Source organism: Physeter macrocephalus, unplaced genomic scaffold (genome assembly GCF_002837175.3).
Source record: "Physeter macrocephalus isolate SW-GA unplaced genomic scaffold, ASM283717v5 random_981, whole genome shotgun sequence".
Lineage (NCBI taxonomy): Eukaryota > Metazoa > Chordata > Mammalia > Artiodactyla > Physeteridae > Physeter > Physeter macrocephalus.
Genome location: NW_021146860.1, coordinates 1 through 25,000, shown reverse-complemented (window position 1 = coordinate 25,000; position 25,000 = coordinate 1). Strand labels below are relative to the sequence as shown.

Here is a 25,000-nt window from a genome sequence, read left to right as displayed (position 1 = left end):
ATCCATGTAGACCTCGTCAGCCTGAGCAGAGGGGTACACCCTCCGTCCTGGCGGTCATGGTGGTTTTCTGTGCTGTCCACTCACCCCTTTTCCAATGGGATTCCCTGAGACACAAGCTGGCAGGTAGGGAGCTTCCAGCAGGTGCTGAGGAAAGGCAGGGAGGCCAGGTTCAAGAGGAGCTGCCTCGAGGGGCCCAAATGGGTCCTTCAAGGCTTAAAGCTCTGCAGCCCCCAGACGGCCCAGCTGGGTGGGTGGCCCCAGTGCCTGGCGGGTTGGCCGGGTCAGGGTCTGGCTTCACTGTGCTACCCTAGAAAGGTTGAGGCACTGTCCTACCTGTGTCTCTCCCCCCACCACCCCCAGCTTCCAGTGCCTCCAGGGCCCTGGGGCTGCCCTTGTGCACCCTGCAGCCCGTCTCTCTGCACCAGGCTATGATCCCAGGCATCACAGTGGGATTTCAGAGCATTCACAGCCCTTCTCTGTCCCTCGGCTTCAACTGCAATCTCAGCGTTCCTAGGCCTGGCCTTTGAAGCTTCCTCTTATTAATACTCCCCACCCAGACGCCAAGAGCTCAGAGCTGGGCAGAGAGGATGCGCTCAGCTGGCAGCAGCGGCCCTTCCGCCAGGGCTAAGGACACAGAGCCTTGGGCGGTGGCCTCCCTGCTGCCTCAGGCCAGCTTTGGGGCTTACAGCCATGGTCCTCCTCGGGTGCAGAGGCGGGAATAGAGGCAGGTTATGACACTGGAGGGCTTCGGGATCCTCTGCAACAGCCCTGACTCTGCACCACAGTCCAGCCTCCTACCTGGGAGGCCTCCGGGGGTGTTTCGGGGGCCACGTGATGTGTCCTTGTCCCACACCTGTGCAGGTGGAGCCAGTCCTGAGCAGAAATCTTGCACCCCTCCCCCCCCATGGACAGGCCTCCAGGAGGGGTGTGGGGACCCCAGTGCAACACCCACCCTGCAGGACAGGCTTGACGCTGACTGGCGCTGGCTTTTCCTTATCAAGCGAGACCCAGTGCCGAGTCAGGGAACCCACCTGTGGGCTTTTGGGTCAAGGCAGTAGGCCTGGAGGCACCTCTCAGCCTGGGACTCCCAAAGCAACTTGGCTCCCAGAGCCCCCACCCCCTTCCCCTTGTGCCGGGGCCCACTGAGGGTCCCTCCCCTGGTGCTCCTGTCTCCCGTCCCGCTGCTCCCAGTGGATCTGGGCTCATATGTCAGTCCCTACAGAGTGTCCCCGACTCCTGCACACACTGTTCTTTGGGCAGCACAGGTGAGGGATGGGTGTGGGGGGCATGGCGGGCTGTGCCCCGTGCCCCCACCCATGCAGTTCTGTGTGGTGCAGTTTTGTGTGCGTCTGCATCTCCTCTGACCTCCTGACCTCCTGCAGTCTCTGCTGAGAGCAGGGGCTTCCAAGCTTAGTTCCCACCTTCAGAATGTCAGCTGTTCACCCCGGGAACTGGACAGGAAGGAGTGGTAGTTAAAAATGCCGGGGTGCACACACCACGAGAACGAACTTTTCAGCTGGTGCTTGGGGCTGGCCCTAGGATTCTATGGTCTGATGCCCTGGCCTGGCTTGCACTGGGGTTGGTGCCAGAGGAGGAATAGGTGAAGCTGGGCAGCGGACTGCGCCGTGGGAGGGGCCTGGTAGGGCCGTAGCCCTCCTCAGCGGAGCCCTGGGCCTTATGGGTGCAGCACCCATGAGGCCAGCACGGAAGTGCAGTGCAGCCCTCTCTGCCATTCTCCACGGTGCCCACTTGGTCCCTGAGCTCTCCTCTGCCCTCCCTGCAGGCAAACCTCTTCCCTGCTGCCCTTGTGCACTTTGGACCTGAGGAGCCAACAGGTGGGTGGGGCCCCCACTGCCCACCGCTGCTGACCAGCCCTGGGCTGCGCACCCCAGCGCATCAGACGCCCCAGAGCAGGGGACTTCGGGTCTGGGAGGGAGACCTGTGGCCCCAATACCCCCATACCCTTCTCCTGGGGGCTTCAGGCTGGGCCACGCCCCCTCCCAAAGCAGAGCAGCAGTAGGCAGGGGCACCCCCTTCTCTGTGGCCTGAGGGTGGGCTGGGCCTCCTGCAGGCATCTACCTGGAGCCCACGCTGCTGGAACACACTGTTTCCCCGTCTGCAGCGGACGTGCTGGTGGCCAGGTGAGTGTCCACAGAGGGTGGGGAGAGCCCGCTGCCGCAGTGCCTGCCATCTGGCACCTCGGCCTTCGTTCTCAGGTCCATGTCCAGGGCCGCTGGAACCCCACCCCCGCCGCCAGCCCCTGACCCTGCGCCCGTTGAGTTGGAGCCAACTGCTGAGGAAGGGGCAGTGGGCCCCCGTGAGCCCAGCCCTGGGACGGCCCAGCCGGTGAGGAGGGGTCTGGGCAAGGTGCCCAAGTGGCTGAAGCTGCCAGGTACTATGGGGGGTGGCCGGGCAGGGAGGGGCTGCTGGGCGGGAGCCCAGGGCCCAGAGGTCATCCCATGTGTTTGCGCTGCAGCCAGCAAGAGGTGAGAGCCGCCAGCCCAGAGGTGCCACCCTGCCAGCCACAGGACCCCTGCCCACCCCGAGCGGGAATAAACACGCAAGCCTCTCTTGAGACCCTCCTGTCGTCCTTTCCAGGGCAGGGGCCCTCGGTCCTCTGACCCACTGCTGCCCCTGCACCGAGTTCCCAGCAACGGGCCTCCAGCCTGGCTGGACGGTGATGTGGGCCCGGGAGGCTGCTTGCTGGGGCTTGTTCTTGTTAACAAGGGCACAGGTGTCTTCCCTGAACCGCCTGCCCCTTGGTTTTTACTTCACTGACATTGTTAATGACGCCTCCTCTAGGGAGGACATGAGTTCGGGGAGAAGGACCTCCAGGCATCGCCTGCCTGGCTGCATCTCAGGCTGGGCCCCCAGCCCTTGGCAGGAGAGGGGCGGACGCAGCCCCCACCCACCCTGTGGTGGGACCGGGCAGGGCTGGCCTGGGGTTTCCCGGTGCCCCGCCCGCCCCACCATCTGAGCGCACTTCAAAGTGGCTGTGGGGCACGGGCTCTGGCACTTGTCGCCAGCCTCTCCCCTCAGGTCTAATGACTTCCACATGCGCCCAGAGCTTTGAAGCCTTGAGACTCCTGCAGGAGGGGGGAGAGGGAAGTGGGGGGCAGAGGCGGGGAGCGGGTGCAAGAAAGGGCCAGCAGGGCTAAACTAGGGAGGGAGGGCTGGCCCCCCAGCCATGCCATCCTTGGGCGTGGGGGCGGGGTTCCTGGGTGCCCGTGGCAGCACCGCCCTCCCCAGCGGACTAGGTCCTTCAGCTCTGTGAGAGTCCTGACCCCGTGGTCACTGGGCCCAGGGCCCTCTGGGTGTTTCTGTCCTGGGCTGATGAGTCCCAGCAGCTTTCAGAACTGATGGAAGGTGGGTGCTGTGTTGGGGGGGAGGGTGGCTGGGCCCCAGCGGGCAGCCAGGCCTCCCGACTGGGCTTCTAGCGGTTCCCAAGCAGCTCTGAGCTGCCTGGCTGTGGCCCTGGGACCGGTGGTCCTTCCCGCTGGCGTGACTTCCCCCGCCCCACCAGCACCCCTGCCGGGCCGGTGGCACACCACACTCACGGCAGCCCTGTGGCAGAGGCAGCGTCCCAGGCGAGCAGCCACACGTGCGAGGGCTCCGATTTCACAGCCTCTTGAGCCTGGCCCACAGCAGGGCACTCACACATGCTGTTTGTTATTCTGTCCTCTCCCAGCTTTGAAGCAACTTGAGTTTGGGTGATTAATGGCAACAGGAGGCTGTGCCTGGGGAGGTGGCTCTGATTTACTGACATTGCTTTGTGAGAACAAATATATAGCTCAGGCAAGCATCTTTTGAGGGGAATATCACATGGCTAGAAGGTGACACACAAGCTTTGATGTCGGTGGAAGAACCACACCGTTCTGCTTGTTTGTGGAGGACACACAGGCTACCTGCTCAGGCGGGCAGGTCTCCCGCACCTGCTTCCCAGTGACCAAGTGCTTCTCCCACACCGGTGGGTGCTCGGCTGTCCTGAGGGCGGGGGGCATGAGGGGAGGGCACCAACCCGGGTGCCAGGACCCTCACCCTGTCGGCGACCCTCTATCTGCTGCATCCCGGCCGTCGGCAGCAGGCAGAAGGGATGACGGGGAAGAGAGTGGTGGTTTCCTGGCACCTGGCCAATCCTGGGAGCTGGAGAAGCTCGGGGATCAGCAGCTCCTGTCCTGTGAAGCCAGAGGCTGTGACTTGGACCAGTGGCCACAGTGAGGGTGGAAACCCCTAGAAGTCCAGAAGCTGTGGGGGAGAGGAGCGCTCAGAGCCTCATGGGTGTAGACCCCCCCGCCCCCCCCCCATCTCCTGGGCCAGGCCCTGTTCCTGGAGGCCCACCTACCAGCTGAGGCAGCACCTTCTCCAGCTGCTCCACGTCCACTTGGGCCAGGTCCTCTGCCTGGGCCTGCCGGATGCTGCGGATGGCCGCTTCTGCCGTGATGCAGGAGGGAAGTGAGGCAGAGAAGGCCTGGGGGCCCTTGAACCCCAAACCCCGTGGGCCTCAGCCCTGGCTGCTGGCCCACCCCCGTGCCAGCCGACAGCTCAGAAGGCTGAGGTTGGGGCCTCTGAAACACGGAGCTTTTCAGGGACAGGGAGCTTAGGTGCTTGTGGAAAAACAGGAAAAGTGTGTCTTGGTGACCCCACTGAAAAATGAAATGCAAAGGGATCCTAAGTGGTCTGGACGGGCCTGGGTGGGAACGAGAGAACGCTGCTGGGCCCTCTGCTCACCCACGACGAAGATCTTGAGCAGCTCGGCCATGAGCCGCAGCGCATCCCCGCTGACTGCAAGGTGAAGGGAGAAGGTTACAGACACAGCCCCTCTCCCTGCCGCCCCACTCTGCCCTCACCGCTTCTGACTTCGCTCACACTCGCGCCGGTGACCTCAGTCCTCCGTCTGGCCCAGTCCTCCCTGAGACTCTGGCCCCTGCAGAGGTGCAGTGCAGCAGGCCCCGGCCACCGCCCCTCGGCACCCCCCAACCCCGTTCACACACCTTTGGTCTTGTCGTCTTTAAAATGCAAGTGCAGCAGCTTGCTCACCAGCTCCTGAGGGACGGAGGGGGCGTCAGTGAGCCACCGCCCCCGCCCCTTCGCTGCAGACCCCTTAGGCATTTAGTCCTGGATGGGATGGGGTTTAATTTCTGGCTGGAAATGCTGTCTGTGGGGCTCTCCCAGGGTGGGGGATTAGGCAGTGGGGAGAAACCTCCCTGTGAGTGCCTCCAGGAGGGCCAGAAATTAGACGCAAGTGGCAGACCGGTGGGAGCAGCCCAGGTGCCTGCCTGCCGCTCTCTGGGGCTCCAGTCCTCATGGTATCCAGAGCAGTCCTGTGCTCCTGCCCCCAGGGACAACGTGCTCTCCCCACACTGGGCTCCTTTACAGTCCTGTCCACACCACCAACACCGCCCGGCTTTGCCAGACCCTGCTCTGGGCACTGGGTCAGCTCCATCCCAGGTTCCTCCCTGGAGCCTACGACAGGACACGTGGAAAGGGATCTTCCTGTAATGGGGAAGGGCACTGTGGGAACCGCAGAGCTGGGGAGGGGCCAGGCTCCTCGGTCAATGGGCAGTCAAGGTAGGGGACAGAGCCCAGACTATCTGCAGGACTTCCTGACCAGTGAGGATGGGACAAGGGCGGGTCCAGGCCAAGACTCCTCAAGGGAGAGGCTTGAGCCCCAAAGTATGGCACCACTAAGCGGAGATAGATTCTGGGGATCAGCAACTCAGGAGCTCAGCTTGGAACATGTTGCGTGAGGGACACGCGTGAGGTGCCCAAGCAGAGCAGCCAGTGGGTGGCTGGAACTCAAGAGATGGTCGAAGCTGGCGATGAGGATCTGGGACGTGGCAGCACGTGGGTGGACCAAGGGAGGTTGCTGAGGGCAGGGACCAGCCGGAAGAGGCTGCGAATGAGGAGCCAGCAGAGCACCTGGCGGGGCGGGAGGACAGCAGCAGTGGGTGCCCAGGAGCACAGAAACTGGGTGTCGGGCAGGGAAGGTGAGCTGGGGACCCACCGGGCCTCCAGCCTTAGCCACGGAGATGGCACTGCCTCGCCCAGTGCAGCTCAGCAAAGCTGGAGAGCAGAGTGGAGGAGCGGACCCTGACGGAGCACTGGCTCAGGAGGGTAAGAGCTCGCCACCAGTCACTTGGGGCAGCACCAAAGAAGCAGCCTCATCCTCCCAGCAGTGACCACGTGAGCTTGGCGCCACCTGCTGGCCCTTCTTGCTGTGTACCTGAAAGGTACCAGGAAAGACACAGAAGGCTCTACTGCTCCGCCAGCTCCCAGACCCTGGGGAAGAGCTAAATCAGCCAGGCTGCTGCTGGGGGGCAGCTGCATGGGGTTGCCATGATAACTAAAGTAGTCAGCACCAGCTGGGAGCGGAGGTTCCCTAAACTTGCAGAGGGTAGGATGGGACCTGGGATGTGGTCAGCCTTTGCCCCACTGTGTGGAGGCACCACGACCCCGACCCCTCCCCCTCCCCGGGGACAGCCCTGTTCATGGGTAATGACCATAACCCCAGCTCTGGCCAGAGCCCTGTGAGGGCGAGGACTCCAGAGCTGCCCAGCACCGCATGAAGGAGGCCCAGCCCAGTGCTCCCCTCTGCAGCTATTACAGTGGAGGGTTCCTACAACCCCCTGCCTCGGTGGTTTTCCCTTTGACACCATTTACCCCTTGTAGGCCAGGGCAGAGTGACGATTCTGGGTGATAGAGAACACCCACTGGGGACTGGCTGGACAAGTATTCATGAGGGGCTGAGACTCTCCCTCCTGCCCACAAAGGCCTGATATCAAGAGCTCAATGTCACCTAACTTTAAGGCAGAGCAACAATGCGAGACTCAGCCCACTTACAGCCTGCGGGGTGTTGGAGGCAGCAGACCTCACTACCCACCCCACCCAGAGCCCCATTCGCCAGGTGCAGAACAAAGGGGCTGACTCTGGAGGCGGATGGCCTGGGTTTGACCCTAGTTCTGCCTGTTTCCCACTGGCAAGTGGGGGTAGTACCAGTACCCACCTCCTATGGTGTTGAGCATTACACGGGCTAATCCATTTCAAGTGCATGTAACATTGCCAGACTGTGCTGGGTGTGCTGCTAAGAAAAGCACTTGTAGAGCCACGTACACACCAGGCAACGGAGCCAGCCTGGCTCAAGTGAGACGCAAAGCACAGGGCTGGCGTGATAGGGAACAGGCCAAAAGGAAGCTTTAGAATACGCAGGCGAGCTGGGCCGCACTGTGCTCTACGCTAAACTCTTTAGGGTGAGTCCTGCGGATTCCGGAGCCGCGGGGCGGGAGCCCAGGCTCCTCTCTGAGCCTCCCTTCATTTATGCTGGCACTTACCCCTGCCCGATTTCTGCAGACCCTCTCCCTCTTGCCGCAGACCAGGTTGCCTACCAAACCTTCCGCTACCCGGCCGCGGGATCCCATCCACGGAGAACGAAAGGTGTGCGGGACGAGGATCATTGCCGGATTCTGGGAATGGGCTCACCCTATAAGCCACCCGACGGCAGCGCGGTGGCTGACCCGCACGTGGGTCACTCAGGGGACCGGGCCGCAGCGTCCCTGCCGGACCCGCGCGCGCCCCCCCGCCCCGGCGGCCTCCCCCCGCACCCCCAACCCGCCCCGCCAGCAGGCCCTCTCTCACTTTCCGGAAGGCGGCGCCGACTTCCTCCATGACAGCCACCAAGGTGCGCGCCCTCCGGAGCCCCGCCCCCGCGTCCCCAGCCAATGAACCTTGAGCGCGCCCTCCGGAGACCCTCCCTCGCGACTCCAGCCAGTCGACAAAGAGCGCGCCTTCCATAGCCCCGCCCCCGAGCCTCCAGCCAATGGACCCTCCGCGCGCGCCCGCTCCTTCGCCTTCACTGGCCCGCGGTGAGCGCCCCTCCTCCGCAAAGCCTCCTGGGAGTCGTAGTTTCCGCCAGGTCTTCCCGGCGCTCCCTGCTCTTCCTGGATACTGAGGCGCGCGACGGCCGAGACGAGCGAGCCGGGGTCAGCGGCGCGAGGGCTGGGGCATCGGGCCCGGAGCCCATGGGTACGGGCGACGTCCGGACTGACCGGCCCCGCCGCTGGAGGCCCCGCCTCCGAGGACGCCCCACCTCCTCGGTCCCAGGCTTCAGCGGTCCGCTGAGAATCACCCACCCCTGCCCTCCTGGGGCCTCCCGCCTGTTGGACCAACTCAGTTTGCGCCTCGTTCCTTGGCTGCTGAAGATTTAGAGTCTTTGTGCCCCCACTGAGCTGCCGGGGCTCTCTGAAGGCCCCCAGGGGAGAGGCCCTGCCGTACTGCCCTTCCCCGGCTTCCGTCCCAGCTGGCTCCTGGTGAGGCCTGTCTAGGCGCTTTCCGGGAAGCCCTTCCTGCACCCCAGGGACATGGAGGAGTTCCGGCGCACCTACAGCCGGCTGTGCAAGGAGAGTGGGGCCGAGCCCCAGGAGACTGTTCTGCAGCAAATGCACCAGCTGCCGCAGGGCCGGCTGGACCTGGCCACACAGAGCCTGACAGTGGACACCTGCAGGGCTCTGGGCAAGCTGCTACAGAAGGAGGCACTGCTGACGGAGCTTGTCCTGAGTGACTGCATGCTGAGTGAGGAAGGTGGGCACCAAGGGCCGGCGGCCCAGGGCAGCCCTTCCAACTTCAGAGTCGGGGCCGGGCTCCCCTGGCTTCTTTTGCTCTGCTGCTCATTAGCTGCACATGCCGCAGTCCTTGGTGCTTGGCATCTCTAGCAGAGAACTCTGTCTCACCTGATCTCTTCTTTGTGAGGTTACTCCCTTTTACTGTCATAAAGCAAGCAGCAGCATCCTCTCTGGAAACCCGGGAGCAGAAGGCAATTTCTCTTTGTAATGGGAAAGCCTTAGTGTCTCCTGGCTTAGGAGAGTCCCGCTGTGCTGGTGAGCCGCCTGACTCCACACCTGGCGGATTTTTCAAACCTGACACAGGAGTGGGGTGTCTCTTTTTTGGCATGAACCTTGGCTGGTGGGGGCCACTGGGACAGCCGTCTCTCTCCTACGTGTGGGGAGCTGACCCAAGATGGAGCCACCAGGGGTGGAGAGTGACTGCCCTGCTCTCTTACAGGGGCCGTGCTGCTGCTGCAGGGGCTGTGTGTCAACACCATCGTGCGGTTTCTGGATCTCAAGGTGGGTGGATCTGCACTCAGGGGCGTGCCACCTGAGAGCAGGAGTAGAGAAGATGCAGGTGTCCTGGCGACCAGGGTCTGCATGGTGGCCGGAGACCGTGTCTGTAAGCGCTCTTGGCACACAGGCTCCGCACCATTTGCTCATGGTCTCACGCACGCGTGTCGGTGTTCTGAGGGCAGAACATGAGTTCCAGAACGTTCTCACAAGCAAACTGAAATAGCCTGCATTAGGAGGCCACTGCGGGCAGAGAAAGCAGAATCTGAAAGGAGCCACACCTTCTGTTCGCCATGGCCTTGCCCACCGCCCGACCAGGGTATTCAGAGCCCAGCTCAGGATGCCGGGGAGTGACTGGCTGGCCTCTTCCTGTCCTAGGGCAATAACCTTCGAGCCGCAGGGACCGAGGCACTGGCAAAACTCCTCCGACAGAACAAGTCCATTCAGAGGTAGGGTGGCGGTCCCAGCCCCTGCTCTCCCCCGAGCCCCCGCTCTCTCTCTCTGCGTGGTTCTGGGTTGGCTCCAGAGGACACGGTTCTGCAACATGAGAGTTCACGCCTTCATGCCGGTCTTCCGTGGTGGGGAGTAGGCGGGTATGAGTTACTCACGCGCCTCCAGCCTTTCTGCCAGAGACCCCCAAGCCTGTGCCCCTCCTCAAGCCCGCTGGACCCCATGGGAGCAGGATGCCCTTCGGGGCCACGCACCTCATGTCCACCCTTTCTGCAGCCTCACTCTGGAGTGGAACAGCCTGGGCACGTGGGAGGAAGCCTTCGCGGCCTTCTGCGGGGCCCTGGCAGCCAATGGCGCCCTGCAGCAGCTGGACCTCCGCAACAACCAGATCAGCCACAAGGGTGCCGAGGAGCTGGCTCTGGCCCTGAAGAGCAACACCAGCCTCCAGCAGCTTGGTGAGGCCGCCAGCACTGGCCCTCTTCGTCCTCAGACCAGGCCAGGAGGTCTTGATCTGGGGGGGAAGGGGGAGGGGTTGCATCTCATCGCTTCCTCAGCCCTCCCACTGCTTCCTTTGTGCTCTCCCAGAAGGGTGGGGGTGGGAGAGGAGGGGCACGCTGAGCTGGGCTCCTGATCTGTGGCCGATCACAGGGAGTACCAGTGTTCCAGGCTGGGCCAGCCCTCCCACCCCCGCCCCGTGCTTTCCATCTGGGAACACCAGATTTCCTTCCAGACCTGCGCTGGAATCACATCGGCCTCCTGGGGGGCCGCGCCCTGGTAAACTGTCTCCCCAGCAACAGAACCCTGTGGAAGCTGGAGCTGGCTGGGAACAGCATCCCCGGCGACATCCTCAGAGCCGTGGGTACGGGCACATGGGGCCGCTGGTGGCTTGCACTGTTTGGAGCAGGGCATAGAGCTGATTCCCTGTGACAGAGACTCAGCCACTGAGGGAGGGGTGGCTTGGGCCAGAACAAGTAAACATGGCATCACGATGGCAGCATGTTAAAAACAGAGGAAGTGGGCTTCCCGGGTGGCGCAGTGGTTGCGAGTCCGCCTGCCGATGCAGGGGACACGGGTTTGTGCCCCGGAGGGAGGGGTGGCTTGGGCCAGAACAAGTAAACATGGCATCACGATGGCAGCATGTTAAAAACAGAGGAAGTGGGCTTCCCGGGTGGCGCAGTGGTTGCGAGTCCGCCTGCCGATGCAGGGGACACGGGTTCGTGCCCCGGTCTGGGAAGATCCCACATGCCGCGGAGCGGCTGGGCCCGTGAGCCATGGCCGCTGGGCCTGCGCGTCCGGAGCCTGTGCTCCGCAACTGGAGAGGCCACAACAGTGAGACGCCCGCATACCACACACACACACACACAAAAAAAAACAGGAAGTGAGAGCAGGCACCAGGGAAGAAAAGGCAGCGCAGGAGCCTGCAGAGCGCTGGCTGCCTGGTGCTGCCCCTCACCCTCCTCACACCACGGTCTCCGCCTGTCATGACCCTGACTCCGCAGCCCCAAGCCCGCTGAGCACTCCGCCACTCCCCAAGGCTCGCTGTCCCACCGGCAGCGCCAGCCACCCAAGGGCCTGAGCCTGGGGTGGAATCTAGTGTGGCGTCACCACCTGCTGGGTCTGCCCACCACCTGCTGGGTCTCCCACTTCTTGGTCCTTGGACTTGCCTCTGAGTCACCCCAGTTGGCACCATGGCAGCTTCTGGCTGGCCTCTCTCCAGATGCTGCCTGGATCTTTCCAGAGCATGGGAGCTGAGCACACCACTCACCTCTTAAAAGTCACACACTGGCCTTTGGGGCGGAGCCCAAATGCCCACCTTTTTTGGCAGTTGAGCAGCCTCCCCACCTCTCCCCGTGTGCCTGTTCCCCCTCCCAGGCTCCTGGCTTCACTGTTGTCCCCACCCCGACCCCCTCTGAGCCCCTCACCTGCTAGTGCACTGAGGGGTCTGATCTGTGGGGTGAGATACCACCTCACGCAGTGTCTTCTGGGCATGGGGCTGGGCTGGCCATTGGCCACTCCTGGGGCTCGGCCTCCCGGTGGACAACTTGGCTCTTTCCAACAGAGCAAGCCATGGGTCACAACCAGGACCGGCAGACCGCCTTCCGGGAAAGCCAGGCCCGCGCCCATGTGCTCAGCAAGGAGGTGCGGCACCTCCGGGAAGAGAAGTCCAAACAGGTGAGGACAGTGCTGCCTCCAACTGCAGGGCCTCGCCCCATCCCCAGCCCCGCCCTGGCTGTGTGAACAAAGGGCCCCCCTCAGCCCCCATGCCATGGCTTTGTTCCGTCCTTCTGGGCCCTGGAGCCTCTCCAAGCAGCCAATACCCAGGCCTGGGAGGCAGCCTCTCGTTCTGATGCCCTCTGGCTGGGTGGGCGGGTAGGTGGGCTTCCCCTCTGGGCCTCCCTGCGTGGGAGCCGCTCTCCCTTTGGATGAGGCCGAGCCCTTTCGTGTCCTGCCGCCTCAGTGGATGTCTGCCCTCCTTTCCGCCGACTGTGGGGAGTGGGCGGGCTCTGGGCCCTGACAGGGCTCTGGCTGGCTCTGTCCCCAGTTTCTGGACTTGATGGAGACGATCGACAGACAGAGAGAAGAGATGGTCAGGAGCAGCAAGTGAGTGTGGCCCCAGGGCCAGGGGGCAGGGAGGTGGTGCGGTGGGGGTACCCGGGGTTCGGGTCCTCACTCTGGCCTTGGAGCGACCTAACGTGAGCCTCGTCGCCTGCCCGTGGACAAGGTTGTGGGGTGTGTTTACTGAGGGAGTTGGGTGGAGGGTTAGAGGCTGCACTGAGACTTCCTCAGGCCACATCCGGAGGTGGCGTGAGCGTGCAGAGCAGCAGCTGCTGCAGGGAGGGGCCCAGGGGGCTCCAGGGTTTGGGTTTCTTGAACCCTCCTCCGCTCTGCCCACAGGGCATCGGCAGCACGCGTGGGGCAGCTTCAGGAAGCCCTGAACGAGAGGCATTCCATCATCAATGCTCTCAAGGCCAAGTAAGGAGAAGCAGAGGGTAGGACGGGGTTGTGCGGAGGCTTCAGAACACTTTAGAGACCTGCCCACAGGGCAGAGGAGGACTGTCCAGACAAGGACTCGAGTCCCCAGTGTACAAAGGAGGTGGAGGGACCGCTGGGGTGGTAACTTGGGAACGCTTTGTGGAGGAGGTGGGCGCTAGCTGGGGTAGTAGTCTGGCAAGAGTGAGAACAGCAAGGCCTCAGCAGAGGCTAGAGGTGGGATGGGGTGGGGCTGGCCCTTTCCTCCTTGCAGGCTGCAGATGGCTGAGGCCGCCCTGGCTCTGTCAGAGCAGAAGGCCCAGGACTTGGGGGAGCTCCTGGCCACCGCAGAGCAGGAACAGCGGAGCCTGGCGCAGAGGCAGGCAAAGGAGCACAGGCTGGAGCAGCAGGTGGGCAGGGAGGGCTGATGGGCAGGTGGTTGGGCGTGGGGTAGGCAGGCGGTGCGTGGTGGCAGGTGTCCAGTGGTGCCCTTTCCCCATCTGACCCCCAGGAAGCTGCAGAGCGGGAGTCTAAGCTCCTCAGAGACTTGTCTGCTGCCAATGAAAAGAACTTGCTTTTGCAAAACCAGGTATGGGGGCAGGGTGTGGGGGCAGATCCCTGGAAGGCCTGGGGCAGGGCTTCAGGGAAGGGGCCAAAGCTTCCCTCCCTTGGTGCCGGTTTTCCAGGTGGACGAGTTGGAGCGGAAGGTGAAATCTCAGCAGGATCAGCTCTTCCTGACCAGGCAGGATCTGACCAACACGGCAGCTGAGCTGAAGATGCGGGCTGTCCAGGCTGAAGGTGGGCACACACAGGCCTGCCACTGGGTCCTGAAAACCAAGGGCCCCCAGAGGAGTCCTGCCCACGCTCTTCCCCTGTGCTTCCAGAACGCCTGGAACTGGAGAAGAAGAGGTCCCGGCAGAGCTTGGAGGACGCGGAACACCTGCGCTTCAAGGAGGTGCCTCATTAGTTGTGTCGTCTGGCCTTTGCTCTCCCTGCTTCACCGGGGCCTGCAGATACCTCGGTGTGGCATGGTGTCCCCAAGGCGCACTCCTGGCCGGGCTTCCCTTGACAACCTTGGGGTGCTGGTGGCATTTCTCCGACAGCCCTGGCAGATGTCAGACCCAGAACCTCCCCCACCAGTTTCTAGAAGGGACCCTGACTGCTGGGGCCACAGCGCAGGCTTCCATTTGCTCTGTGCCACCTGGGGTGCAGCACTGGGACGTGCCCTCCATCCTCACTTCCTGTGAGGCCACTTGGGGCAGCCCTCACTCAGAAGTAACAGGGTCCCCAAGATTCACCTGCCCCCCACGGTGGGGATCCCATGAGGGGAAGGCTGGGGAGCCAGCGTGCCAGCCCTGTCCCCACCCCACACCTGGGCAGGTGGAGCACATGACTCGCCACCTGGAGGAGAGCGAGAGGGCCATGCAGGAGAGGGTGCAGAGGCTGGAGGCTGCGCGGCTGTCCCTGGAGGAGGTGAGCTGGGCGCCAGGCTCTGCCCTCCCCTAGGGAGGCTGGGTGTGGCCAGAAGGGGTCCCTCGGCAGGGGCAGAGGACAGGCCCAGCGGTCACTGTCTGCGGTGTAGGAGCTGAGCCGGGCGAAGGCCGCGGCACTCAGTGAGCGCAGCCAAGCTGAGGAGGAGCTCATCAAGGCCAAGAACCAAGTCCGTCTGGAGGAGGTGAGCCCAGGGCCACGGTCTGCTGCTTGCAGCGCCCACTGGGGAGAGAGGTCTGAGGGGTTGGCATGAGCTGCCTGGGTTGCACAGCCCTTTGGGCTTAAGTGGGCCAGACCAAGGCTGTCTTCTGGCTCTGTAGGGAGGGACAAGGGAACAGGAGATCCAGGAGTGCAGAAAACTTAGACGAGGACACTCATCCCATCAGCACCACATCCAGCCCCCCCGCCACCCGCCCATACAAAGAGCCAATGTCCTCCAGCCCCAAGGTGGGGAAGGGGTTTGGCCCAGATGTGCAGCCTGTGACCACATGGTGGAAGTAGGGGACCAGAGGCCAGAGGGCAGGATGGTGTCAGCCTGGGACATGGGGGAGGCTCCTCATTCAAGTTGAGCCCATTCAGAGCAACATATGCAATAACTTTAGTGACAAGGCAGTTTCCACATTGCAAATATACACTCCCCTCTGTCTGAAGGTGGGGTTGGGGGGGGTTCACTCCTCCCATGAGCTCAGGGCCATAGGCCAGAAAGCAGCTCACCAGCCCCTCTCCCGGGCCCACAGCAGCAGCGCCTGGCTCACCTGGAGGAGAAGCTGCGGTTGCTGGCGCAGGCTCGGGACGAGGCTCAGAGCACCTGCCTGCAGCAGAAGCAGGCGGTAACAGATGCCCAGGCGCGGGCCGGCCAGCTTGGCCGGCAGGTGGAGGGCCTGAGGCGGCGCCTGGAGGAGCTGCAGCAGGTAGCCCGGACGTCGAGGGCTCCCAGGGGTGCCCCTGGTGTCCCCAGCTGCCACCTCACCCCCCCCACCCCCTTGCCTGGCAGGAGTTGAGCAACAAGGACCAAGAAAAGGCGGCTGAGGTGACCAGGGTGCGGCTGGAGCTGCAGGAGCAGAACGGCCGCCTGCAAGCCGAGCTGACAGCCCAGGAAGCGCTGAAGGAGAAGGCAGCGGCCCTGGAACGCCAGCTGAAAGGCTAGCTGAGCCCCACCCCCGCCCCCCTGTGGCTTCTCTGCAGGGCCTTTCTTACTGGGTCATCCCACAGGAGAAGGAGGCTGGCCTGGAGAGCTGAGCTTGGCCTAGGTCTCAGCTCCAGGAGGTGCTGGTAGGGGAGGCTGGGTATGTGTGCGCCCAGGGGACCCCGAGCAAACCCCAGCCTGCCAGCCCCCTGCGGACCTCTGGATTGGCAGGAGCCCAGGCAGTCCCCAGAGCCCCTTCCTCACTGAGCTTCCTCCCTTGCAGTGATCGCAAGTGACCACCGGGAGGCACTGCTGGACAGGGAGAGCGAGAATGCCTCTCTCCGTGAAAAGCTTCGCCTTAAGCAGGCCGAGATTGCCCGGATCCGGGATGAGGAGGCCCAAAGGGCCAGCTTCCTGCAAAATGCTGTTCTGGCTTATGTGCAGGGGTCCCCCCTGAGGACCTTGAGCCCCCAAAAGTGAGGGGAGGCAGGGAAAGTCTGAAAGTGGCAGGAAGGTGGCATCTGTTGGACATCTTTGTCTCATGCTTGCTCTTCCCTTCATTATAAGGGACAGGCCATCGGTAGGTCCTGGCTCTTTAGGCAGGGTCTACAGCCGGTGACTTGGAAATTCAGTGCTGGAATGGATGTGAGAGCAGGACGGCTGCAGGTTACGACCAGAATGCCCGCCTGCGGGGGGTCCAGAACCTGGCTGGCCAAGAGGGCTGGAGAGGGCCCCAGCCCCATGCCCACTCCTTCATCCCAATCACAAGGAATGATGCGCCTGAGAACACAGACCCATGTTGGAAGGAGATCTGGGGGAGCAGGCCCGAGCTCTCCTGGCCCCACCCACCACAGTTCAGTCACCTTTCACAACCATGAGCTCCGCAGGCCCCACCGCTCACTCCAGGGTGTTCTGAAATACAGACTTTTGCAATTTGTGATACATTTTGGCCCCAGTGCCTTTCTCCAGTATCAGTCTTTTCTTCAAGCTTGGGCCCTTCAGGAAAGGCCCTCCAGGTGTGGCTGGGTCACCCCTTCTAACTGCTACCAGGTAGGGATTGGTCCAGCTACTGCAGCAGACAGGTGGGGATGGGGGCAGCCCAGCAGGAGGCTGCCTGCCTCGGGGATCTCTAGTGACTGGAAACACCTGAGTTTTCACCAACTGTCTCATGGTTAGAGGGTGGGTGGGCCTCAGCCCCTCCCTCGGTGGGCCCTGGGAATCCTCTCCCTAGAAGAAACCCTGTGTGCACCGACCACAACCTGTTCAGGTGGGTGGGAACAGCCTGTCTGCGCTGCCCTCGCCCCTTGGCGTGGGTCACAGGGGCTCTGGGGAGGGCCTGCCCAAGCTCGACACGGGTTGCGGGGTGCCCTGTGACCCCGCCCCCCACCAGATTTCTCTGGAAGGCGCGTCGGCCCGGGTTCGGGGCGGGTCCGCGCCCCCCGCCCTCCATGCCGGCCGCGTTCGGCTGTCTCCGCGCCCGGCGCTCGGCGGCGCTCGGCTGTCTCCGGCCGCTCGGCTCGGCGCTCGGCTCGGGTCCGCGGCCGCTGCGGCGCCGGGCATTTCTCCGCAGCTCGGCTCGCGGCCGCGCCCGCCCGGCCCGCGCCCATGCAGGCCATCAAGTGCGTGGTGGTCGGCGACGGGTGAGTGCGCGAGGCGGAGGCCGCTCGGCCTGGCGCGCCAGGCGCGCTGGGAGGGGTTGGCCCCGGGGACCCTCCTGGGCAGGGCGTGGGGCTCCGGGGCGCGGCCGGGACGGAAGGGGCGGCGTGCGGTCCGGGGATCCCGGCTTGGGGTCCAGGCGGGGCGGCCTCGACCGGCCCGTGGGCGTCGGGGGACCGGGCAGCGGCGGGAGGACGCGGTGGGGCGGGGTCCCGGCTGGTCGCGGGGCGCAGGCCTCCAGCCCAGGCCCACCTGATGCTGCCGGCAGCCTGCGGCCCCTCCTGGCCTCCCGGTGGGTGGGGCCAGGCCTCTCACCTGGGCTGAACCCTCAGCCGGTGCCACCTTCCCGGCACCTGCCTGGGGCTCTGAGGCAGCTCGCCCCAGCCCTCACCCACCACTCTGCCACCCCGGAGGCCCTCCTGCCCTGGTCCTCTATCACTGCGGATCTGCTGGGCAGGCACCCCTGTTCCCACCCTGGGCACCGTGGGAGGGGGCTGCCCTTGCTGGGCAGAGGGCTGAGGTGGGTCTGGGAGCAGCGTGGGCTTGCCCTCTCTCCGCAGCGCCGTGGGGAAGACCTGCTTGCTGATCAGCTACACGACCAACGCCTTCCCTGGAGAGTACATCCCCACCGTGTGAGCAGGCGGGCGGGTCCAGAGTTGGCAAGGGGAGGGTATGGGCGCCTGTGCGCGGGGCTCCCCTGGGCTTCGAGGTCGGGCCCAAGTGGCCCTGGTCTGGGCTCTGGGGTGGGGCGAGGTGCTGACAGAGCTCCAGGTCAGTGCAGGCCTGAGAACCCAGACACGGGGGGGTGGGGGATCTCTCTCACTCTGTTTTCTGCAGTTTTGACAACTATTCTGCGAATGTGATGGTGGACGGGAAGCCTGTCAACCTGGGGCTGTGGGACACCGCTGGGCAGGAGGACTACGACCGGCTTCGGCCACTCTCCTACCCCCAAACTGTAGGGGACCACAGGGCTGCCTGCAGGGGCCGGGTGGCTTGGGTGGAGGCCCAGAGGGCCTGGTGTGCGTGCATGCGTGTGTGCGTGTGTGCGTGTGTGTTGGGGGGGGGTGAGCAGAGGCCATTCGGAGCCTCTTTGACCATTCCTACACGGTACCCTCCCTTCTTCCCTTCTGCTCTCCCTTTCTCCCAAGGACGTCTTTCTGATCTGCTTCTCCCTGGTGAGCCCAGCCTCCTTTGAGAATGTTCGAGCCAAGGTAGGACAGGGCCAGAAGCAGAGTTGTCTTCCTGGGAGGGGAGGAAGCTGCCCAGAGGACTTGCCCTTAGAGGGCAGGGGTCTCTTGCTTGAGGGCCTTACAGAGACAAATCGTTCTTTGGAGAGTGCCGGGTGTGAGGTCTTAAGGTGGCCCAGGGGGTGACGAGGGGCCAGGGGTGGGGTAGAGGTGGTGAGTGAGGCTCTCAGAGAAGGAAGGGTCCTGACTGAGAGGATCTGACGGGCCTGGAAGTGTCTTGGCTAGGTATTTTTGTTCTTGGTCATTTCCCTACCGGACCCAGTGGTCGCCCCGTGAAACAAGGAGGGCTAAGTGTGGGTCTAGGCACAAGGAAGGGGCCCTTGGGAGCCATGGCCTGCTCTGGGCCAGGCTGAGGGTAAAGCTCCCAAGGGGTAGGGATCAGAGCTTCCCATCCCCGCAGTGGTACCCAGAGGTTCGGCACCACTGCCCCCACACGCCCATCCTCCTGGTGGGCACCAAGCTGGACCTTCGTGACGATAAGGACACCATTGAGCGGCTACGGGATAAGAAGCTAGCGCCTATCACTTACCCCCAGGGCCTGGCCATGGCCCGGGAGATCGGTGAGTGGGCACGGACAGGCCTGCCGGTGCAGGGAGGAGAAGTTTCCTCTGGGGGGCACAGTGCTGCCCCCTGCTGCCCGCCTTGCTGCCTCCCACCCTCACTGTTCCCTTTCTTTGCTGCCCCCAGGCTCTGTCAAGTACCTGGAGTGCTCAGCCCTGACCCAGCGGGGCTTGAAGACTGTGTTTGATGAGGCCATCCGGGCTGTGCTCTGCCCGCCTCCTGTGAAGAAGCCGGGGAAGAAGTGCACGGTCTTCTAGAGCCCTCACTTCTGGAGGAGCAGCCCCCAGCCGCCCGCGCCTGTATCTGTTGTGTTGAGATGTCTGGTGTCCCTGAGTCTGCTGTGGGGAAGTCGTGTGGGTAGGGAGGGGGAAGAATCACGGGGACAAGGCTGCTGCTCCCGGGGTGGTGTTGGGGCCATGGGGTCCTGTCCACTCTGCCTCCTCCACCTGGGGGTACAGCTCCAGCCTTCCCTGGCCCCCAGGGAGTCCAGAAGGGAGCAGGGTCTCCCTCAGGCTGCAGGGGCAGGTCCAGGGCAGCCCCAGGATGGGCTTCCCTGATGGGGGAGTTTGTGGGGTGGGTTATGTCCTTGTGCCCCAGGATGGGGCAGCCCCTTTTCATTTTATACAATAAACGTTCTTCATCATCTCCTGCTGTCTTGCTACCTGCCCTGCTCCTGCACCCTGAGGGTGCCAGGCCCCCAACCCCCACCATCCATGGGTACAGAGCGAGTGAGCTTCACACACACACACACACACACACACACACACACACACACACAGAGGCCAGAGGAGAGGAGGAAAAGCTTGCTGAGCCCTCTCAGTCTCCAAAGGAGGGACCCAGATCAAAGTGGGGGCAAGTGCATTTGGCCCCTTCTGGATGAAGAAAGCCCTTCTCATGCTGACTTCAGGCCTCTGGGAGGGCACAGCCAGGGGAGCGAGGGGCAGGATGGTCTGCAAGTCAGGCCCCATGGGGCCCTGTGGAGCCCAGGGCAAGGCCAGGGGACACTCGGCTGAGTGTTCAGGAAGACAGGCCGTCAAGAGGGAGGTCGTCCAGGCAGAGGGACCCTGCAGCCGTGGAGGTAGAACAAACGTGGTGTGGAGAAGACAGGAGGGGTTGCAGGTGGGCCAACAGCCTGGCATTGCTGGGCAGACAACGGCGGGAGGTGAGGGGCGGGCCTGGCCTGGAGCTCGGACTTCACCCCTGAGGCCACAAGGCACTACTCTGGCGTGATGAGAAGCCACACTGCACCCCCACAATGGTGTGCAGAGGGTGGACTGCTGAATTTCAGGAATTTTGCTAGCCAGTTTTTAAAGAGCTATTGTTAATAATTATATAAACTTACATTAATTGTATTTTAAAATGAAATTAACAAATAGTCAAAACACATCACTTCCTAAATATTTTTGTACATATTACTATTATCTGTGCTATCGGGTGTAAGGCTTTTGTATCTGTGTGGTGGGGACACCACACAAAGGTGGGGGACACGCATCTCTCCCCAGCTCCACCTCAAGGACAGTACACAGGCGGGAGTATTTTACCATGGAAGTTGGCAAATTCTACAGCTGGAGCTTGTGCTCAGTACGTGGTGAATAACTCACAAAGTTGAGGGAATGAAAATTGAAAACCGTCATCTGATTCAGCAAAGAAGTCGCTCAAGTCATCAACAAAGTAATGAAGTCCCAACACACAGCATCCTCAGGTCACTTTTGTCTTATGCATGGACTTCAGGAATGCCAACCAACATTCATGTTAAAAACACCACTGCTTCCACACCAGAGACCTCTGGACAGGGCCAAAGGCCATCCTCGGTCAAATTCACCACCCTCATTAGGAGCTGGCCTTCTGGAAGGTTCTACCTCCCAGTCCTGCCAGGGACTTAGCCAGGCCTGAAAATCTCTTGCAGGAGGGACAGGCTGCCACTGGCCCAGGATGTGAGTTGAATGGTTGCCTCTACCTGGGACTCATCCCCACACCCAGCCCTGAGCGCTACATCTTCCGGCCACTTGACTGCAGCCTAGGAATGAGTGTGCAGGCTGGGCAGAAGAATCATGTTTATTGGAGGGACGGGGAAGGGGGGTGGGGGTAAAAGTGGGCTCAGCATGGAACACGGGTGTGTGTGGGTGGAGGGGCTCAGGTAGCCAGGAAGCCTCCATCCACCGGCACAGTGGAGCCCGTGGTCATGCTGCTGCGGTCACTCAGCAGGAAGAGGATGGTGTCTACCACGTTCTCCACCTCTGTGGGCGGGGTGGGGTTCAGGACGTGGTTGAAAGGAGCTGCCCTTATTCCTTCCCTCCCACCCCTCACCTGAGCAAGCCACTGATGCAACTCCCAGCTGGGCTCCCACCCGACTCACCGGCAAACTTGCCAAGCGGGATCCGATCCAGCATGGTCTTGGCCTTCTGGGGGTCACTCCAGTTGGCCTGGCCCATGGGTGTCATCACCACTGTGGGGTTGAGGGCATTCACACGGATCTGCACTGGGACAGGCAGGGGGTCAGCTGGGTGGGCTGAGGCTCTCTGGGCACGTGGGCTGGGTGATGGGAAGGCATCCCAGTGGGGCTCACCTGGTGTGGCCCAAGCTCCAGAGCCATCACCTTGGTCAGCATGTCCAAGGCACCCTTGGTGGAGCCTGTGAGGAGAGACAGCCTGTGTGGAGCCTGAGCTAGCTGCTCAGGCTGGGGCGGTGGGGGCAGGGCACAGCCGGGGCTTGCTCACAGTAGACGCCGTGGTTAGTCAGTGCGCGCTGGGAGGCCTGGCTAGAGACATTCACGATGGACCCCGGGGCTCCCCGAGCTATTAAGCCTCGGGCCACGATCTGGAATTGCAGAGGAAGCATGAGGCAGAACTGGTGTCACCCCCCCAGTTCCCACTCCTGCCCTGAAGGCAGCTCACCTGGGACACCTGGATGACAGCCCGAAGGTTCACGTCGAAAGACCTGGAAGCAGATGGACAGACCGTGGTCAGGGACTGGGACTGCTGCAGCAGGAGACAGCCCTTCCCCCCGGGAGTTCCTCCACCCAACCCTGGCTCACGTGTCACACGCCTCCTTGGTGACCTCCAGGAAGGGCTGCAGCAGCGCCACGGCGGCATTATTCACCAGCAGGTCCACAGGGCCCACGCCGCCCAGCGCTCGCTCCGTGGCCTCCCAGTCACCCAGGTCCACACACACGGGCTCTACCCCAGGGCACTGTGTGTATTAGATGGTAAGGGGGCACATCTACCAGAGGATCCATGCCCAAGAAAGGGTACAGCTGGGCCTCTGCCATGTGAGGGAGAAGGGCTGGGTTTGCATGGCCTTTCAGTTCGACAGGGGGAGGGGTTAGGGGTTCCAGAGGAGCCAGTCACCTTCTTGGGGCTCAGAATCTCAGGCTGCTGCAGGAGGAGGGTAGTTAACTCGGCCTCGGGGCCACTGGGCAACTCAGGGCTTTGGGAACGGGAGCGTGGCCCCGCCTCCGGCCAGTCTATTTCCTCCCAGCGCCCGGAAGTCTCTGGCCCCGGGCCTGCAAGGCAGCCATTTCTGCCTCCTCCTAAGCCCAGGGGGAGTCGTCGTTCTCCCGACCCGTCGGCCCCCAACAGAGGCCGTGCGCCCGGCGTGTGGGAGGGTGTGCAAGAGTCCTTGGCGAGCCCTAGCGCCCGGCGGCCGCGTGTCCCGGCCTGCCCTCAGTCTCGCCCGCCGCCCGCTGGGCTGGGACAGGGAGACGCCTACCTCGCGGACCAGGCTGTCCAGGTCGGCCTGGGTCCGGCTCACAGCCACCACTTGGGCACCCGCCGCATGCAGCGCCTGTACAGTGCTGCGCCCGATGCCTGCGAGGAGCGCGGCTCAGTGCGGGCGCCCCTCCCTGGCCGCCCCCTCCCAGGCCCACCTTTTGCCGCCGCCCCGGGCCCACCTTTGCCCGCCCCAGTGACGAGCGCCCGGCGCCCCGCGAGGCTCAGCTCCATGAGGATCGAACCGGCCCTGGGCACTGCTGAGGCCCAACTGCGTGCCTGGGTCCAGCTGTGCGCGACGGTCCCGGAGGGCGCGGGGCGGGGCGGGACGCGGCGGGCCAATCGCAGGGCGGTGTCCTGGGGAGGGAGGGAATATTCAAATAGAGGCTTCCCCGCGGGGGCGATTGGCCGAAAGGAGTGGGCGAGGCCGGGGCGGGGCAGGCTGGGCCCCCGCAGGACTCTTGGGCGGGGTTTTTCAAACTGCCCTGTGGTGACCCTTCGACCCGGAGTGAAATAGGTATAGCGGGCCCCGCTAGCATATTTCCCCTGCCAAGATGATTATTACAAAAAACCAGATGTGGTAATCAATACGTGAAATTAATACGTGGTAATTAATACGTAATTATACGTAGCTGTACGTGAAAGATCTCAGGGCTACCATTTTTTTCTTTTGTTTCTGAGAAGAAAAGTTTGGCAAAAAGGATCACATGCTCCCCTTCCCCAGACCTGGGAGTAGCTCATGCAGGCTCACTTGTGCTTAGAGGGAAAGGGTTTAGACAACCCAATAAGCCTGAAGAAGAGGCCAAGGCCGACAAAGGTGCGCTTTAGCCTCAAAGGGAGTTGAAACGCTGACTCACCCGACCAACCCACAGAAGGCCACCAGGACTTTAAAAACTTGGATAGGATGGGAAGGGATAGGCTTGGGGTCATGGGGTACCCAGTGGCCAGCAAGGGCAAGCATTGCTTCCTGCAGCTTTAGGGTCAGAGATATATGTGTGCTCACATGTCCATGTGTGCATAGGCTCCTCCTGTAAAAGCTGCTTTGTTCTGTGGGTCATGGTGGGAAAGTCTAGAAACACTGGCCTTGAGGACCTTCTGTGGACAGGAGTAAGGAAGTGGTGATTGCAGGGCCTCTGGGTCACTGTGGCTTTGGGCCCAGAGAGGTGGACAGTCTGGAGGAGAGGGTGGCTGGGGACAGCAGGAGGCACAGGTTTGAGAAGCCCCTGGAGGGTAGCCAAGTGAGTCCTCCCTACCAGATCTGGCACTGTGGTGCAGCCGACACCCTCTAGGCACTGGGCAAACCCTGCCTTCTGCTCCTAACCTTGGACCCTGCCGTCTGCCTGCAAGAAGCCAAGGGGAGGGGGGGAACAGCCCCCAGCCTGTCCTTCCTGAAAGGGACATCTGCTTAGGTCCCTTCACTGGCTTTACCTGGCCCCCAGAATGGTGTCCAAATCCTTTCACTTGCCCCGTGATCCTTGGTGGACCAGCTGGACTGAGCCAAGCCTGCTTTGGCACAAACCTTGCTCTGGGAGGCCCTGAGGCCGGCGGGAAGTGGCCTCAGCACTCCCCATCCCTGCAACGTGCCTTTTGCTCTCTCAGCCCAGTGGTACCATTGCCTGGAGGGCCCCACCCTAGCCCCTCATCCCTTGCCCCCTTGCCCAGAGCTGGACACTGCACCAGTCCAGCTGACTGACCACCTCAGGCCTCATCACACCCACACTCAGAAGGCATGGGTCATGTGGAACCTGACCCAGGTAAGCACAGCTGAATCCCAGCAGGGCCTGCAAAACCCTCTAGCTGCCCCAGCTGCAGGGCTGTTTTGTCTGGAGTCAGGCCAGGGACAGTAGGTAGAGCAGCAGCTGTGGACCCTTCCCCAGCTGGGGCTGCCCTCTCATGGGTGGTCTTGTGGGGGAAGGTGTGCCCCAAGGCGGAGCTGGTTGCTCAGGGTTGGATAAGCTATAATGGTCCAGCACCCCGCCCCTCACGCCGGGGGCTGAGCGCTCAGTCCCATCTTCCCTAGGAATAGCCTATGGTCCAGAGCATCTCCCCGCAGCTCCTCAGACCCTCTACCCTCTCCGGCCGGCGGTAGTGGGGGCGGGGGGGGGGGCAGGCTGGGCTGAAGGGCGAAGCCAGAGCCTCAGGGAAGGAAAGGTGGCTGCGCGCTGCCCTCTGCCCTCGGCCCAGAGAAGGTTGGGTGTTGCGGTAAGGGCGTGGACACGAGGAATCTTGCAAGGAATCTCGGCCCTTCAGCTCAAGGGCAGGGTCAGCGGTGGAATCCGGCGGGCTTCGGATCTGCCCTCTCTTTACTTCTTCGAAGGTTAACCGGTCCCTGATCCTCCCCTCCCCAGCCTCGCGGCGTGCCCAGCCAGAGCCCGGGCACGGCTAGCTGCAGGAGAAAGGCCTCCATTTAATTAGGCAAATCCGCTCCAGCACAGCTGAGGACACAGTGGGTGGGGACGACAGGGGCGGGGTCTCCTGGCACGTGGGTGTGGATGCGGGATGGGCTGGTGGGGCGGAGCCGCGGTGTGGCGTGGAGGTGGGGCCAAGCCGCGGGGCGGGGGCAGCAGGCCGGGCCGTGGGAGATGCGGGGAGGGTCGGGGCGTGGGCGTGTATGGGGCCAGGGGCGTGGCGGGCTGGTGGCCCTGGCGGTCTGGGGGCGGGGCGGTGGGGCGTGGAAGCAGG

At 63.0% G+C, this 25,000-nt stretch overlaps 5 protein-coding genes across 9 annotated transcripts; 3 read left to right on the top strand and 2 right to left on the bottom strand.

The window, feature by feature from the left end:
* Positions 1-1,702: 1,702 nt before the first annotated feature.
* LOC114485530 (tether containing UBX domain for GLUT4-like) lies at positions 1,703-2,592 on the top strand (the record flags this gene model as incomplete). Its single annotated transcript, XM_028487131.2, has 4 exons — positions 1,703-1,835; positions 2,072-2,141; positions 2,217-2,346; positions 2,477-2,592. Coding segments are annotated over 4 exons (432 nt in total), but the record flags the coding sequence as incomplete, so codon positions are not given.
* A 1,146-nt stretch (positions 2,593-3,738) lies between these two features.
* On the bottom strand, positions 3,739-7,803 carry CENPX (centromere protein X). 2 transcript variants are annotated; one of them, XM_007125613.4, is made up of 5 exons: positions 7,633-7,803; positions 4,992-5,043; positions 4,729-4,782; positions 4,343-4,431; positions 3,739-4,245 (listed from the first exon to the last, which is right to left on the bottom strand). In XM_007125613.4, exons 1-5 carry the CDS (start codon positions 7,786-7,788, stop codon positions 4,231-4,233), a joined length of 366 nt encoding a protein of 121 aa, XP_007125675.2. In that variant the 5' UTR covers positions 7,789-7,803; the 3' UTR covers positions 3,739-4,230. The 2 variants fall into 2 exon arrangements, with proteins under 2 accessions (XP_007125675.2, XP_007125673.1); XM_007125611.4 differs by lacking the exon at positions 7,633-7,803 and adding an exon at positions 7,329-7,560.
* A 99-nt stretch (positions 7,804-7,902) lies between these two features.
* Positions 7,903-16,089, top strand: LRRC45 (leucine rich repeat containing 45). 3 transcript variants are annotated; one of them, XM_007125609.4, is made up of 17 exons: positions 7,903-8,574; positions 9,055-9,116; positions 9,489-9,559; positions 9,837-10,015; positions 10,291-10,419; positions 11,620-11,732; positions 12,103-12,161; positions 12,456-12,533; positions 12,805-12,940; positions 13,042-13,119; positions 13,217-13,328; positions 13,415-13,485; positions 13,911-14,003; positions 14,113-14,205; positions 14,759-14,932; positions 15,016-15,163; positions 15,431-16,089. In XM_007125609.4, exons 1-17 carry the CDS (start codon positions 8,355-8,357, stop codon positions 15,625-15,627), a joined length of 2,013 nt encoding a protein of 670 aa, XP_007125671.1. In that variant the 5' UTR covers positions 7,903-8,354; the 3' UTR covers positions 15,628-16,089. The 3 variants fall into 3 exon arrangements, with proteins under 3 accessions (XP_007125671.1, XP_054939562.1, XP_054939561.1); XM_055083587.1 differs by having other exon boundaries at positions 7,923-8,574; positions 10,279-10,419; positions 14,762-14,932; XM_055083586.1 differs by having other exon boundaries at positions 7,923-8,574; positions 10,279-10,419.
* An 85-nt stretch (positions 16,090-16,174) lies between these two features.
* On the top strand, positions 16,175-19,244 carry RAC3 (Rac family small GTPase 3). The gene is made up of 7 exons (XM_024130241.3): positions 16,175-16,197; positions 16,538-16,787; positions 17,364-17,435; positions 17,641-17,758; positions 17,952-18,014; positions 18,451-18,610; positions 18,738-19,244. Exons 2-7 carry the CDS (start codon positions 16,753-16,755, stop codon positions 18,866-18,868), a joined length of 579 nt encoding a protein of 192 aa, XP_023986009.1. The 5' UTR covers positions 16,175-16,197; positions 16,538-16,752; the 3' UTR covers positions 18,869-19,244.
* Positions 19,245-19,944: 700 nt separating this feature from the next.
* LOC102978929 (L-xylulose reductase) lies at positions 19,945-22,621 on the bottom strand. 2 transcript variants are annotated; one of them, XM_007125607.4, is made up of 8 exons: positions 22,501-22,621; positions 22,320-22,417; positions 21,646-21,800; positions 21,506-21,548; positions 21,329-21,428; positions 21,178-21,242; positions 20,968-21,085; positions 19,945-20,848 (listed from the first exon to the last, which is right to left on the bottom strand). In XM_007125607.4, exons 1-8 carry the CDS (start codon positions 22,550-22,552, stop codon positions 20,745-20,747), a joined length of 735 nt encoding a protein of 244 aa, XP_007125669.1. In that variant the 5' UTR covers positions 22,553-22,621; the 3' UTR covers positions 19,945-20,744. The 2 variants fall into 2 exon arrangements, with proteins under 2 accessions (XP_007125669.1, XP_007125670.1); XM_007125608.4 differs by lacking the exon at positions 21,329-21,428 and having other exon boundaries at positions 20,649-20,848; positions 21,657-21,800.
* Between the last annotated feature and the right edge of the window lie 2,379 nt (positions 22,622-25,000).